This window comes from Octodon degus, unplaced genomic scaffold (assembly GCF_000260255.1).
Source record: "Octodon degus isolate 3935 unplaced genomic scaffold, OctDeg1.0 scaffold00282, whole genome shotgun sequence".
In the NCBI taxonomy this organism is placed as follows: Eukaryota; Metazoa; Chordata; class Mammalia; order Rodentia; family Octodontidae; genus Octodon; species Octodon degus.
In genome coordinates, this window is record NW_004524858.1 from 62,580 (window position 1) to 77,969 (window position 15,390).

The 15,390-nt window shown below is 37.8% G+C and overlaps 1 protein-coding gene and 1 pseudogene across 1 annotated transcript in view; one reads left to right on the forward strand and one right to left on the reverse strand.

Moving 5' to 3' along the window:
• Positions 1-2,924: 2,924 nt before the first annotated feature.
• LOC101587564 lies at positions 2,925-5,878 on the reverse strand (annotated as a pseudogene).
• LOC101572247 (vomeronasal type-2 receptor 116-like) overlaps positions 5,507-15,390 on the forward strand; it is an 18,345-nt gene continuing 8,461 nt past the window's right edge. Inside the window, exons 1-3 of the mRNA XM_012512842.1 lie at positions 5,507-5,514; positions 13,501-13,789; positions 14,169-14,975. Coding sequence (XP_012368296.1) covers positions 5,507-5,514; positions 13,501-13,789; positions 14,169-14,975 — 1,104 coding nt within the window. The remainder of the gene's footprint in view (positions 5,515-13,500; positions 13,790-14,168; positions 14,976-15,390) is intronic.

Consider the following 15,390-nt stretch of genomic DNA (forward strand, 5'->3'; position numbering starts at 1 on the left):
CTGAGGTGGTTTAGTAGTTGGTGAAGAAACTAGCTACCCTAAATTTCTACTTTTGCTTTATCACCAAAGGAGAATAATCTCAATGTCCTTCTATTCTGCTTTTCATCTACTTTAATCTGCTGTTGTCTTTTTCAGTAGACAAGGAAATGTTTGTGTGATTTACAAGTTTGTGTGATTTAATCTTAGTAGGTTAAAGAATTTTGACATTTGAAATTAAAGCTATAATATCCAAATGTTTTGTTTAATAAAAATGCACTAATTTTATTCATGTTATTACTAGTCTTCATGTCATACAAAATAATTCATATTATTTGTTTTCAATGGAATTTTTTAATAAAATAATATTTAATACATTGCATATTATTGTCTTTGTAGTGGTTATTCATAGTAGAAGATGGAGAGGTGATATGCTGTCCTAACACTATTAGTACAAATCTTTCTTCTCTTTGAATTAAGAGAAAGTAGCTGTATATCTAGTCTATTTTGTATATACAGATACAAAATGGTCCTTCATTGTATCCTCTTTTTTGTTTAGTTTTGTCAGAGACTGGTATTCCCTTGCCATTTAAATATTGTAGATGCCTGAATTCACCAAAGTAATCTAATGTACTCCAGTAGTCCATAAGAGTACTGGGTTATCTGTAGGATTGGCAACGTCAGAATTTATTGACTTAAGCTTTTTACAAAGTAACATATTAGTATGGCTTTACTTTTAATATCTCAATTTTATACTTCTCTGCTGGTAGGTTAACACCAAGATAAAGCAAGACCTGTATCACAAGAAATGTAATTTTTTAAAGAGTATAGCCCCCTAAAAAATGGAGCGGGCAAATGGCTCAGTGGAATAAGCACTTCCCTGCCAAGTGCAAGGGTCTGAATGCAATCCCCAGTTCTGCAAAAAAAAAAAAGTATAGCAATAACTGATATGACATTAGAAGCAGTACGCATTTAGAAGATCAAAGGGACAAATATATCAAGTGTTGTTTTAGTATTACACATTGTTAACTTCAGTGTAGTTGCTTAGTTCACAGATATCAGCATATAGAGTTAGGCAGGCTGAGAATTCTACCTGTTAACAGCTGTTTTCAAAAACCTGATGGAAATTACCACTGTCTTAACCATCTTATTTATATAAGCGTATAGTTTTGCCCCTGCCAGGTTTCCAAGCTTTTCTCCTTGCTCTCTCTTCATTGTTTAGTCCATAACTTCTCATTTTCCATTTAGTTATGTTATAACTTTCAATTTTTATTTCTTCTTTTGAGTTCTTACACTAGGAAAGCTATGTGATATTTACACATGTAGGTCTAGTTTATTTCACTTATGAGTACATCTTGAAGTGGCATCCACTAATGTATGAAGGCTTTGAGTTTTTCATTCTTTACAGGTGAGTAATACTCCATTGTATAAAAAATACCACATCATTTTCATCCATTCCTCAGGTGATAAGGATCTTGCTTGTGTCCACCATTTGGCTATCACAAATTGTGCTGCTATAAACATAGGTGCACATATATCACTATGATGTGACACTTTCAGTTCCTCTGTTAAAATTCTCTGTAGGGAGACAGCTGGTTTGAATGGGATTTTCAGTCCTACTTTTTTAATGATTCTCCACACTGATTTCCATAATGGTACCCATCTACATTCCCACCAGCAGTGGAGAGAGGTTCCTTTTTCCCCACAGCCTCTCCAACATTTGTTGTTCATTGATTTCTTGATGACATCCATACTTTCTGGGGTGAGATGCCTAGAGATGTGGAGCATTTTTTCATGTATTTATTTGCCTCTTCTATTTCTTCCTCTGAGAATATGTGTTTATCGTGGGTGCCCATTTTTGGATTCGGTATTTAAATTTTGGGTCCTTATGTTTTTTAGTTCTTTATAAGTTCTAGATAGAAGACCTTGTCTGAGTGCTTATTAATTAAGATTTTTTCCAATTTTGAGGGTTGTCTTCTCACTCTGTTGGTAATTTCCTTGGATGTACAGAAACTTCTCAGTAAGAGGAAGTCCCAGTTGTTAATTCTTTCCACTATTTTCTATACACTTTGATTTTTGTTCATGAAAATTTTTCCTACACCTATGTGTTTAAGATTTCCATATACTATCTCTTCCAGGAGATTTAGTGTTTTTGTTTTAATGTCTGCATCTTTAATCCATTTTTACCTTAGTTTAGTGCATGATGATAGACTCAGTTCCAATTTTAGTTTTCAGCATGTAGAGAGCCAGTTTTTCCAGCACCATTCATTACAGAGGCTGTCTTTCTTCCAGTGAACATGTCTGGCTGCTTTGTCAAAAATTGGATAGCTGAGTATGTTTGTAGTGGTATCTGTATATTCTAATCTATTCCATTGATCATCATGTCTATTTTTTGCCAATACCTTGTTAATTTTATCATAGTAGGTTGTGGTATCATTTCACTTCAGGAATTGTAATGCGTCCTACCTTGCCTTTATTTCCAGGATTTATTTCCTGCTATGCTACTGAATTTATGAATTAATTCTAGTACCGGGAGACCAGGGAGATGGCTCAGTGGAATGAGCACTTCCCTGGCAAGCACAAGGGCCTGAGTTTAATCCCCAGTCCCGCAAAAAAAAAATTCTAGTACCTTCATGGTGGTGTTTTGGGAGTCTTCCAGGTACAATATCATGTCATCTGCAAATAATCATATCAGAGATTTTCATTACCTATTCTTAGTTCTTTTATTTCTCTGTGTCCTCTAATGACCCTAGCTTAGGATTCTGGAACTATATTGAATAGAAATGCATTACAACTTTAATTAAAATAGCTAGTTTCCAAGTCTTCAATTGTGATAGGCAAGAACATCTATGAAATTTGGAAATGTATGTCCATTACAATTTTTTTTCCAAACTGATGCAAAATATTTATTCCAAGTTAGTTATTTTATGCAGTAGTTTTTCCTCCTCAACAGACTTGTGATAACCACATCTTTTTAAATCTGTAAATAATGTTATCAAAATAATCTTAATCTTTGAAATCTCACAAAAATTTATATTTTACAATCCACCCTGAATATCAAGGCTGCAAGAATAACACATTTCCTATATCCAAATATTTTACAGCTGTACCCAAAAGGAAAACAAACAAACAAACAAAAAAAACCATATACTTGGTTAAGGGCTAAAGTTACCCGAGCAGCCAAAAATAAAATATCCAAATTATTAGCATTAATTTAATACAATTATAACTTCAATAGTCACTTTGTCATTGACAATGATTGCTAGAGCACAGGGGTGAGTGCCCCAAGGGCTTACTAGTAGAAGCTGCTGCCATAGAGCAGTGTCCCCTCCTCTCCGTCTCTGCACTGCCAGCTCCCACCTGTGCATCGCCCCATAGGTTCTGTGTGTGTATTTTAAAAATCTTTCCCACCACACAAACATCTCTATTAAGCAGATAACAGGAAAGAACAACAACAAAAGCTCAATAAGCCAACTGCTCTCTCTTTGGGATATGATTATTTCCCTTGTGCATGAAATATTCAACATAAGAAAAGGAAAAGGAAAACAATTTCTTTTGTATATTCCAAAACACAGCTGCATTTACTGGTTCCCAGGAGCTGCAAACACTTCCTGCCTACTTCCAGGCATCGTCATCTGACGTCTCACTGCTGCTGGTTTCGGTGTCAGAATCCTCAAACTCTACTTTACAAGTGTTTCTCCAAGGAGAGAAGAGGCTCAAATTGCGACTTTGCATGAAGCCATTTTTTGCAAAGCCATTTCTTCTCAGCTGCTCTGTCTTCATGTGGAACTCTTTGAGCTCATCCTCTGTAAATGGAAGGCAATTCTCATCATTTTCAGGATATTCCTGCCATCCCATTGCTTTCAATAACCTGTGCTCTGCTTCTAGAGAATGTGAGAGGACCTGCCCTTCTTCCACAACAGGGAGAGAGAGACCATTCTGAAGACAGCCTTGCTCCCCATTTTCCTTTGGTTCGGGTGTGCTGTTCTCTTCCAAATCGTCCAGCTTGTCACAGTCTCTGTTTTCTGAGGAGTCTCCATTCCGGTCATCCTTCAGAGTCTTCAGGAACTCGCTCTTCCTGTCGGTAATTCGACGGGTCAACTTGGTCAGACAAGAGGAGCTGATCTCAACTGGAGGGGTAGTGCTGGAGGGACTCTCTTTGGGAGAGCTTAGAACTGCACCACCAGCCAGTACCACTGGTTTGGTAACAGAAATTGGATTGGTAAAAGCAGACTCCCGGCTAGAGGAAAGGGATCCTGATTTGTGTTCCATTCTGTTAGTTTTCCATGCATTGGCCTTGGAAGGAGGTGGTGCAGGCTTAGGAACCAGGTTCTTATAGACACTTGGAACCATGGTTGATGATTTATTTCCATTTGCATGGTGAGATCCTGGTGAGGTGAATGCAGCAGAGAAGGCAGCAGCAGGATCCTCTTTGGAAACTTTTTTGATTACTAGCATCTTGGAGGGTTGCTTGGCACCAGGTGGATTTTCCCACACTCCAGAAGGGGTCCCAATAGGTCTGCATGACTGAGTCTGCCTGCCAGCTTCTGGATTCAAAGAAGGAAAGTCTTCCTCTTCAAACTGCAATTTTTCCATCTTGTCTTCTTTTTTTTCTTCCCTAACCTCTGTAGGTGGCTTTTCCTGAAAGGCACAGCCTTTCCGGGAGTGGAAGCTGCCATTCCAGTGTCGATGGTTCCCTGTGCCACCTCCACTATGCTGGCTTATGCCATCATGACCCCGGGAAGAGCTGTGCCAACCAGATAAGTTCCCTGTGATTCCAGCATATGTTCCCTTAGAAACACCAGAGTCCACAGAATCATGGCGGAACAGGGATGGTTGATGCCAGGATTCTCCTGTAGTTCATAAAGGTCCATTGTTAAAGAAGCCATCAGACGAATTGTGTCGCCGACGGCTTACTCCAAATCTACCTTCTCTTCGGGGTAGGTGGTCTCCGTGTTTTTCAAAAGTGGTTGTAGGTGACTTAGCTGATTGTGGTGTTGAGAAATTTAGCCAAGCAGGAACAAAGTCATGCTGCGCCATTTAGGTCCAGTGTCTCTTTTCAGAAAAGTGAGGCATCCAACCTCATGACCAGGATCTCAGAGTGTAACCTCTGTGATCCTGTTTTCTGAATTCCTTGAGGTTATGAGCTGGATCTCCTGAAAGGTTTTCTTGTTAAAAGGGAGCTTAAACTGCCCAGCCAATAGCACGCCTTGTGATGAAGGACACAGAGAAGCTTGGCTCCGTGTAGGTCACTTTCTTAGTTCCCTCAATTATTCATCCTCAACTACCTAGTTCCTGACACGTTTCCAAAAAGGGGAAGGGGGAGGGGAAGGGGGAAGGGGAACATAAAAAGTATTTGTTACGTTTAAAAAGAGGGGTAAGGGGAAAAAGCTATGTCTATGTTCACCTCATTCAACTTTCGTGAGTAACAGCACTATAATGTTGCTTCAATAGGTAATGCATGGACATTTGAACAGTGAGGCCAAACACTATTCATAACAAAGTCATAGTTAGAAAGACAGGTAGCTTCATGTGCAGGTAAGTGCTGTCATCAAGGAGATAGATCAAAAATATAGCATTAAAACAATCAAAAAATCTTTGGAGCAGTCAACACCTGTGGTGAGCCCACATGACAAAGCCCTTAAAACACAAATCTCTTTTTTTTTTTTTGAATACAACTGCTAAAAACAGTATGCGGATGTTTCTAATTGTCTTAACTTCCAAAAATCTAAGGACCTACAAAATCTTGCTTTAAAAAAGGATCTGACAATAGCTTGATAAACTTTTCTCTCTACAGAATAGCAGCTTTCAAGGCAAATTTCTTGGTATATAGCTCTTACACATGTATTCTATTTCTTTGGTCTTCACTAGTTACAAACACAGTAAAATTAAAACAAGTAGAAAGACACGGCTGAGGGGTAGCCAAGGAGAAAGAGTTCCAAAATGAAGTTTTCTTCTCTCTGGTTTTTCAGTATTTCACTTGTTCTGCTCCTTTCCAAAAACTGAATTGAGCTGCTGTAAGGTGATATGAAGAATCTTCTGCTGCTTTGGTGAAGTAACCTAATATGTTGGATCCATTTTCATCATTATTCAATTATTTAAAAGGCCACACGAATTTACCAATCAGGCAGCGGCAGGGCTACAACCAAGGATGAGACGCGGTGTCCGGGGACGCGTTTTCTGCTTCTCAGCTCCGTAGAGGTGACTAACCCACAACCATAACAAAGCTCTTCCCTGTCCATTACAATTTAATGACTTTACTTTTCAAAGCTTTACACTATAATAATTAATTTCAAAACAATATTTCCTTTATGTCTTGTTCTCATTCTTTAACCAATACAAATGTTATTACTATATCTGATTTGTTAAGCCAGTATTGTGTATAAGGATTTTTTTTTTGGCTTCCAATGCCTTCAGGGCAGGTTTGGCTGGCTGGAGTTGTGGAGATCGAACCACAGCAACCTGAGCCTGACTGCTTTGTCAAAGCAGCCACTTAAACAACTGAGCTAGGGCCAGGCCTCCAATATTGTATATAAACATTAAATAAAATGCAAGTTTACATTCTCCTCCATATTTGGTGAACACTATATTGATTTCTTTTTTTTAATTATTTATTTATTTTTATTTATTATATTTATTTATTGTGTGTGTGTGTGGCCAGCTCAGCCCACCAGGGGGCGGGGCTGGCTGGCATGTGGTGCTGGGGGATCGAACCGCGGTCCCTGTGCTTTGCCAAGCTTGTTTCAAGTAGGTGCTTTAGACCACTGAGCCATCTCACCAGCCCCACTATATTGATTTCGATACACACAAATTGGCATGTGTTTGACCATTGCAGATTCACACATAATTCTTTCCATCCCCAGGAAAGTTTCTCTGTTATCTAGTGCTGTGAGGACTGCTGTGTGATTCTCATTGTCAGCCCCTTGTGTGGTAGAAAATATAGAAATGCTTTTGAGACTTTCTCATCTGCTGACAGTGAAAAAAGAAAGTCATTTCCCACAAAGGCCATCGTTGTCGTCGGGCATAAGTAAAGGAGAACCCAGGTTTCTGTGAGCATAGAAAGGAACCAACACAGTAGACTGTGCAATGAAATCAGCTTCAGGGAGTGAAATGAGGAGTGAAAAGTGGGTCAAAGATTAGATTTCACAAATGTCATGTATTCCTGTACTGACCTTGAATTACTAATTTGGAGTTTCTACATTTAGAGTAATTACTCATCATAAGAAATGGGGATCCTGGGGGCCTGCCCCGTAGCTCAGTTCTTTAAGTGGCTGCTTCAACAAAGCAGTCAGGCTCATGTTGCTGTGGTTCCATCCCACAACTCAGACCAGCCAAACCTGCCCTGAGGGCATTCGGAGCAAAAAAAACAAATCCTTCTGCCTTTTCTAATCCCTATACATTGTAAAAGCTGTGGATTTTTTGTAATTACAAAAAATATCTGCATAATAAAAAAGAAGAAATGGAGATCCTGGCTGGCTGGCAGATTTTTAGCACAAGTAACTGACACACAAATAAGCATGCATAATGCAGGCAAGGCTCCATGTCTGCACTTTACTTTGGCACGTCTTCTACCAAGCACAGGCCTTCCCAGACCTTTTCAAAAGCAAGCTACAGTGACACCTCTGTTGGCATCCATGTGCTTCATCTCAAATCACATCATGCAATTAACCTTTTTGACACACTCTTAGGACAAAATGTGAACAAGAGGCTGAGGCTTTGGTGAACTTGTTATAAGCAGATGTGGGTGAAGTAACATAGCCTGGAGGGGAGAATTGTGATCTTCAAACAATTTTCAACCTTTGTTTTTCACCAGGACACCAGGCATCAGCTGCAGAGCTGCAGGGACAACGTGTGTATGATGACTCCAGGGATGGGATAGGCTTTGACTGAGAGAAGTCAACATCATGAAGTCACCCATCATGACCCAAACAATAAAACTCCCGTGCACAAACATGTTCAATGCACTGCTCATGTTTCATTGGCTGACTTCACAAGGCTCCCATTTATTCTGCCTTAATCCTTGGTAGACAAAAAAGATGTTGTCTTGGCATCGACTGATCTTTCTCCAGCAGCTTCCTCTCTTACTCTGCTATTTGGCTAATGATGACTGTCTGTTCAGAAGCAAAACAAGTATTTACAAGGATGGAGATGTGGTCATTGGTGGTTTCTTTTCTCTTTATATATATTTTTACTTTACTGATGTCACTACTATAAAGCCTAATAGGGATGTCACTATCCTGCAGTAAGTACTCTTTAGATTGATTCATTTTCTGCTTGATGGTCATTGTTGATAATACCTAGTGGGGTCTGTAATTGGACAGACTTGACATTCTTATTCATCTTTTCTCAGAACTGTTCATAAAATATTTTGTGTTCCCTGTTCTTTTCTTTGTCTTTTGAAAGTGAGAAAAGGTAATTGTTTCTTTCATGATTTTAGCCTCCTCTTTTAAAAGTTAAAGACAAAGATTACACCACCATTTACCTAACTGTATGATAAATACAACTCACTTTACCTAAGCTGCCCCTAAAGGTGATTATTAATGTCAACTAGAAACTCAGTCCAAAACACTATAATGATTAGAATTCTATGAGGGTAAGTAGAATATTTCTTCTATATGGTTCAGAGTCTGCTAACATATCCTTATTGTGCATAATGTTACTTATATTCAGGCAGCTATTTGTGCTGTGCCTGTTTGTGTAGCTTCTTCCGGTAGATATTCAGTGACACTTTCAAAGAATCTGCATGTCCACAAAACATTCACCTTTCCTTCTCAAGGTTTTATGATGCATTGCTATCATTAACCAGTCTTTCACTATTAAACTTAAATTACCAATTGGCAGAAACAGTTCTGAGACCAGTCTTCCACCCTTGATTAAGACTGGGGTGGATTAGTTTTTAAAATCAATACTTTTTAATAGAAACAACTTGACCAAAATCTGTCACAAGATTTAGAAAGCCATTAAACCAATGTTTAATGAGGAAAAAAATCTTCATGTTATGCTTTCACGTAAGTGAAGCTCCATGAACATGGAGCTGCACACAGGGCAGGACAAAACACAATAAGTCTGTGAAATTTCTATCATCTAAGTTGATTCTGATTCTCATCCACATTCTGTTCTCAGATCTTGCCACAGAAGTTTTGTAGACACAGGAATAACAAAACAAGTTATACATTATCATTCATACATTAAAAGTAAATGTTGGAAAATAAGTTAAAAATTTATCACATTCTAAAGGAAATAATCAGGGAGACAGATGAAAAATATTACTTGGGACAAATATAAACAGAATCAGATTTGTCAGTTGGTAAAGAACTCTTAAACTTGATGGAAAAATAACAACTTAGTTAATTTATTGTAAATGACACAGATAACCCAAACTAAATAGGAAAAATTCCAATGACAGTTGAATAATTTATAAAATATTAATCACATACTATTAAAAATAAATTATGGCTTTTTTGGTATGTGGTATCCCACTCAGGACCTTACCCTTATATTTGTTAATTTAAATTTTTTCATATTTATTTTTATTAATACATGTTTGCAGCACTTAATGATTCCATGTATTTAGGGGAATTGTTGCATGGACGTACACATCATAATCTTTTATCCTCTCTTCCATCCCATCCCCACGATTCCTCCAGCCCTCCCTGCTTCTTTCCATCTATTGGATAAATAGGATTTAAAAAATGAATGATTAAGAACCATGGCAAACCTGCGGGTATAGCTCAGCATCACAGTGCCTGCCTGGCAATTGCAAGGTTGCAAGTTTGATGTGTGACACTAAAAATAAATAAATAATACCAAAAAATATGGAAAATTTACAATGGCATGAAGTTGAACAATGTCTCCATGACCCATTAACTGTGATCTCACATAGTATAATATTTTAAGGTAGTACAGAGTCAAAGCATATAACTGAAAATGTTTATAATGATAATTAGTATAAGGATGAGCATATGTGTGAGTATTAAGGAGAAATAATGGCAAAAGAAAATTTATGGCTGTACACTATGGGACTGCAACAGTACTGTGTGCAAGATGAATAACAGATGTGTGTTTAAAGAGAATGAAAGTTACATAGGCAAGTCTAATTTCTTGTGCACATGTGAGTCACTGTTACCCACAACTGAAGAACACATATGCAGTACTACGCTATAGCAAACTCATACAACACCTGTCAACCATGGGGGAGACCACAATTCTGTTTGCAGTAGTGCATAAAGAAAGCAAGAATACATATTCGGAAAAGCACTGAGAATAGTGCCAAGATGTAAATATGAACTGAGCTGTGAAGCAAGGCTCACCAGCAAGAACAGTTGAAGGCAATATCAGTAGTTTCTCTTGTGTTCTTGCTGCAAGCAGGTATCAGTCAAAAAAATGCAAAACTGTCATTTGTTGGGTTAGCATCTTTAAGATGGTGGAAAACATGAAGAGTATAAGGTTTATTTACAATAAACTCTGCCACAGAGGTGAATTTTCACACTGATGCTATATTTACTTATGGATTGTGCACAAGGATGAAGAATTTAAAATAATTTAATATTTCTTAGTTTCCTAGGAGTCTTCACTTCAGGAAATCGTTCATTTTTGTTTGAAATCTTTTTGCTAACTTCAATCTCCTTTGAAGCCCTGAAGGTGACAGAGCATCCTAGGTTTTGGTGATAACAGAGCCATCTTTCTGGAGCACCATAGTGATCCCAAAGATGCCATGTTTTTAAGTGTCCTAGACAATGCATTTAGCATTGTTTTTCCCTTTCATTGGCATTCCAACTTTTATATGATTATCTTTTCTATATAAATCATTTGATGATGTTGTAATGCTATTTTATCTTTTTTCTCATTTAAATGAATAAAATATTTTTAAAAGATACTTTGTAATCCCATTGCTGGGGCATCTGAGACAGGAGGATCATTATGAGTCTGAACTGCACATCAAGACCCTGTGTCAAAATAAATACGATTCAGACAGATGGCAATGTTAACTCAACTGCCTCTGATAAAGGATAATAATAGTATTAAGCTTCTCTTCTGGATGTTTAACAATTAAAGTTTGCAGACCAAAAATTAGAGAAAAAGAGAGGCTGCAAGGAAAGCCAACATTTTGGCCCTAGCCCTTCAAGGTCAGGGAGGATTCAGAACATAAGAGAATCTGTGCTGTGACATCCTGTAACTCAGTGGTTTCCCAAATATTCTAATCAAGGAGATTATGGGGCCACAGAGGACAGTGATCAATGAGGGATAGTGTGCCCAAGGAAAGTCACCTAGAGAGAAAATATCCTCTCAGTCCTTCACAGAGAACAAATTGGTCAAGCAATGGCCGTGACTCATCCACACGGCTGACACTGACAAAAGATCTACAAGGCACTGTACATGGTTTCAGGGTACTTCCTGGGGTGATTTGACTGATCTTGCCAGATGCAACATTTACATTTTTACTTATATAGGTCTTGCTTTAACTTGGTATTAACCATTCAGCAGAAAAGTATAACCACGATGTTAAAAAAAAAATATAATGCCATATTAATATGCTGAGATGTAAAAGGCTGACCTGTAAAAAGCTTAAGCCAACAACTTCAGACAATTGTCAGCTCTGCAGATAACCCACTACTATTATGGACTATTGGACTATGTTGGGTTATTTTGCTGAAATCAAGTAACTACAATATTTGAACTGCATCAAAAATGAAAAGGTCCGGGCCGGGAAGATAGCTCAGTGGAATAAGCCCTTCCCTGGCAAGAGCAAAGGCCTGAGTTCAACCCCAGGTTCCACCAAAAAGAAAAAAAAAGAATGAAAAGGTCATTAGAAATGATACACATTATTGAGGCTATACTCACAAGTGAAACAAACCAGACCAACATGGGCAAACATGAGTGTAGCCTCAATAATGTATACCATTTTTAATGTTATATTAATCATTACTATGCTCTCTTTAAGGTAATTTTTAATGGTAATAGACAAAAATGAGAGACAAGAACAAAACTTTAAGATTTCTTGAAAGCATATGGAAAATTTAATAATATGTCCCATCTTGTGTAACTATATCTGTTAATCTGAGCAACAGAAATTTGCTGATAAAAATTGGGGCCGAGGAGATGGCTCAGTGGAATAAGCAATTCCCTGGCAAGTGCTAGGGCCTGAGTTCAATCCCAGGTTCCATAAAAAAAAAAGATAATATATGAACCAGTGTTAATCAGATATTCTTGTTTTGCAAATCTATAATGTATGTATTGTTATATATTACCGTTTTGTCTTTGCTTTTCTTTTTCTTGTTCTTGTTTTTACTCTTTAAAAAAATTATAAAAAAGGTCCTTTAAAGTCTTCTCAAAATACAGCTTCTCTAACAGAAATGGAGCACCCAAAACAAGAAGGATATAAATGAAGGATCATTTTGTAGTGAAATTATATATATATATATATATATATATATATATATATGTCTATACAAAATAGTTAGGATAGATATACACCTACTTTCTCTTAGTTCAAAGCGAATAAAGGTCTCTGCTAATATTGTGTAGACAGGATATCATGTCTGCATCTTGGCTTCTGAATAACTACTACAAAGACAAGAATATGCAATGTATTAATTATTGCAACTGTGCTACTTTTTTGAAACTGTTTCATTGCTATTTTTCTCTCAAAGGAAATATTTATAAAACATACACTGGGGGCCGGGGAGATGGCTCAGTGGAATAAGTGCTTCCCTGGCAAGCGCAAGGGCCTGAGTTCAATCCCCGGTTCTGCAAAAAAAATAAATAAATAAAAATAAAAAATAAAACATACACTGAATGTAAACTGCTGCTGTGATTGTCACAGTTTTCTCTCTCTCTCTCTCTCTCTCTCTCTCTCTCTCTCTCTCTCTCTCTCTCTTTCTCTCTCTCTCTCTCTTATGCGGAACCAGGGATTATCCTACTGACCATCTCCCCAGCCCCAACACTTTTCTTTCTAAATTCAGTTTTTCTTATGCATGTGGAAGTTAGAAGGAATATTGCAGGTCCTAAGTTAAGTTATTTCCTTTGGAATAAATTTGGACACCTTATGTGTGTCAGCTTGTCCTGAAATACACTGTACTTTCTGGATGTTTTCTTAAATTACTGTAGTCTTAACTCAGGTGGCTCTATAAAAATGTGGCTTGTCTGAAAATTAAAAACAAAAATTAAAAAAAGAGTTATTCATACATAAATTTTTAAGGCAAAATTATTACAAAAGCACCTGTATACTGGTTTCCTAGTGGCACATATGTTAATCCATCCTTACATGGCAAAATGATCAAACAAGGTAATTATGGCCTCTTGTGAGGACACTAAACTCCTTCAGGAAAAATCTACATACATGACATTATTTTACATTATTAACCAAAAATTCAGATTTCTGGTGCCATTTATATTTCAATATAGGATCTTAACTAATGAATTTGTGGTTAGGTTAAAAGCATTGAATTATATAGATGGTATTATAACAGATTGGAATGTAATCACTTATTCTTTTCTCTGAGGAAAACTATGGTCTCTATGCAGGCTTGTGCCCGACAACTACCAGAATTTCCTAGCCTTTGTTTTTGCCATTGAAGAGATCAACAGGAATCCTCACCTTCTACCCAACATAACTCTGGGATATGAGTTCCACCAAATACATTACAGTCATTGGAGGCTGCTGGAGAGTTTCTTCAGACTTCACACAGGACAAGATGAGGTCCCTAACTATACCTGCAGGAGAGAGAGCAAGTCTGTAGCAGTCCTGACGGGAACATCCTGGGAAAATGCTGGAAAGACAGCAACACTGCTGGAGCTCTACAATTTTCCACAGGTTAGGGGGAGTGTGTGATGGGGAGAGTGAAGCCCTTCTCAGGTAGTGATGGTGAGGGAGAATCAGATTAAGCTCCACTGAAATTTTAAAGTTTTTAAATCTCAGGCTGCACTATACCCAGATTGGTGAATAAATAATCCTTTTTTGTCTGCAGCAGAGAGAAGAGACAGAAGGAAAGAAAGAAAGTTCCTTGAACTTACACATAGTCAATCATAATCAAAGATATGGCATTTGTGAAATGAGATATGTAGAGATATGTAGGTGGGATAAGAGACTGTTTCCTTTTGCTATTTCCACCTGTTGCTTTGTATTATTCAGGTCTAAGATTCTGCTCCATGTCAACCCTCTTTACATTACTTCATATTGTCTTTTCTTTTAGTTCAGCTTTGGCTCCTTTGATCCCACATTCAGTGACAGAGGCCAGTTTCCTTCTCTGTATCAAGTGGCCCCCAAAGAAACGTCTCTGGCCACGGGCATGGTCTCCTTGATGCTTCATTTCAGCTGGACTTGGGTAGGACTGGTCATCACAGAAGGTCAGAAAGGCACTCAGTTTCTCTCAGATGTGAGAGCTGAGATGAACAGGAATGGAGTTTGTGTGGCATTTCTGAAAATGATCTCGAATTACCTTACATCACCTGTCCTAGCTCTACAGAAACTAGATTTCCTGACCAGGGAAACACCACCAGCAAATGTAGTTATCCTTTACTATGACATAGAGAGTTTGAATGATATAAACTATCAGGTAGGGCAGTATGTAGTGACATGGAGAGTCTGGGTCACAAACTCACAGTGGCATGCTGACTCATCTGGGAGAAATTTCATACTTGACTCATTTCATGGGACTCTCATTTTTTCACACCACCGAGAGGAGATTCCAGACTTTAAAACCTTCATCCACACAGCTAACCCCTTGAAATACCCAGAAGACACATTCCTCACTCTGTATTGGTTCCAGAATTTTCATTGTTCAGTATCTGATTCTGATTGTACATTGAAGAACTGCCTACTTAATGCTTCCCTAGCATGGCTGCCTATGAATCATTTTGACATCATTATGAGTGATGCGAGTTACAACATATACAACGCTGTGTATGCTGTGGCCCATGCCCTCCATGAGATGCTCCTTCAGCAAGTTGGAACAAAACCAATCAGAAATGGAGAAATGACAGTGTTTTCCTCCTGGCAGGTACAGTGTATTCCATTAGATAACATGGCCTGTCAGCAAGATCTATTCTGATGGAGATGACAGATGCATAAAGCAGTGATTTAAAAAATATTTCTCAAAAATGCAAGGGTATCTCTGGGACTTTTATCCGTAATGTAAATTTTTTTCCATAATTTTATTGAGAAACAAATTGCAATGAGACAGTTTCAAACCAAATTGGTGGGACAGTTTCAATAATCAACACATTGCATACATTCTTCCTAGTGGTTAATTGCTGTACAAGATGCGGACATGATATCCTATTTACAAACACTATTAGAACAAATCCCAATGTTCATTAAGAGAATGTAACTATATATCTATCCTAACCATTTTGAATACACAGATACAAAATGGACATTCATCTCTACCCCCTTTTTTTTGTTAAGTTCCGTTA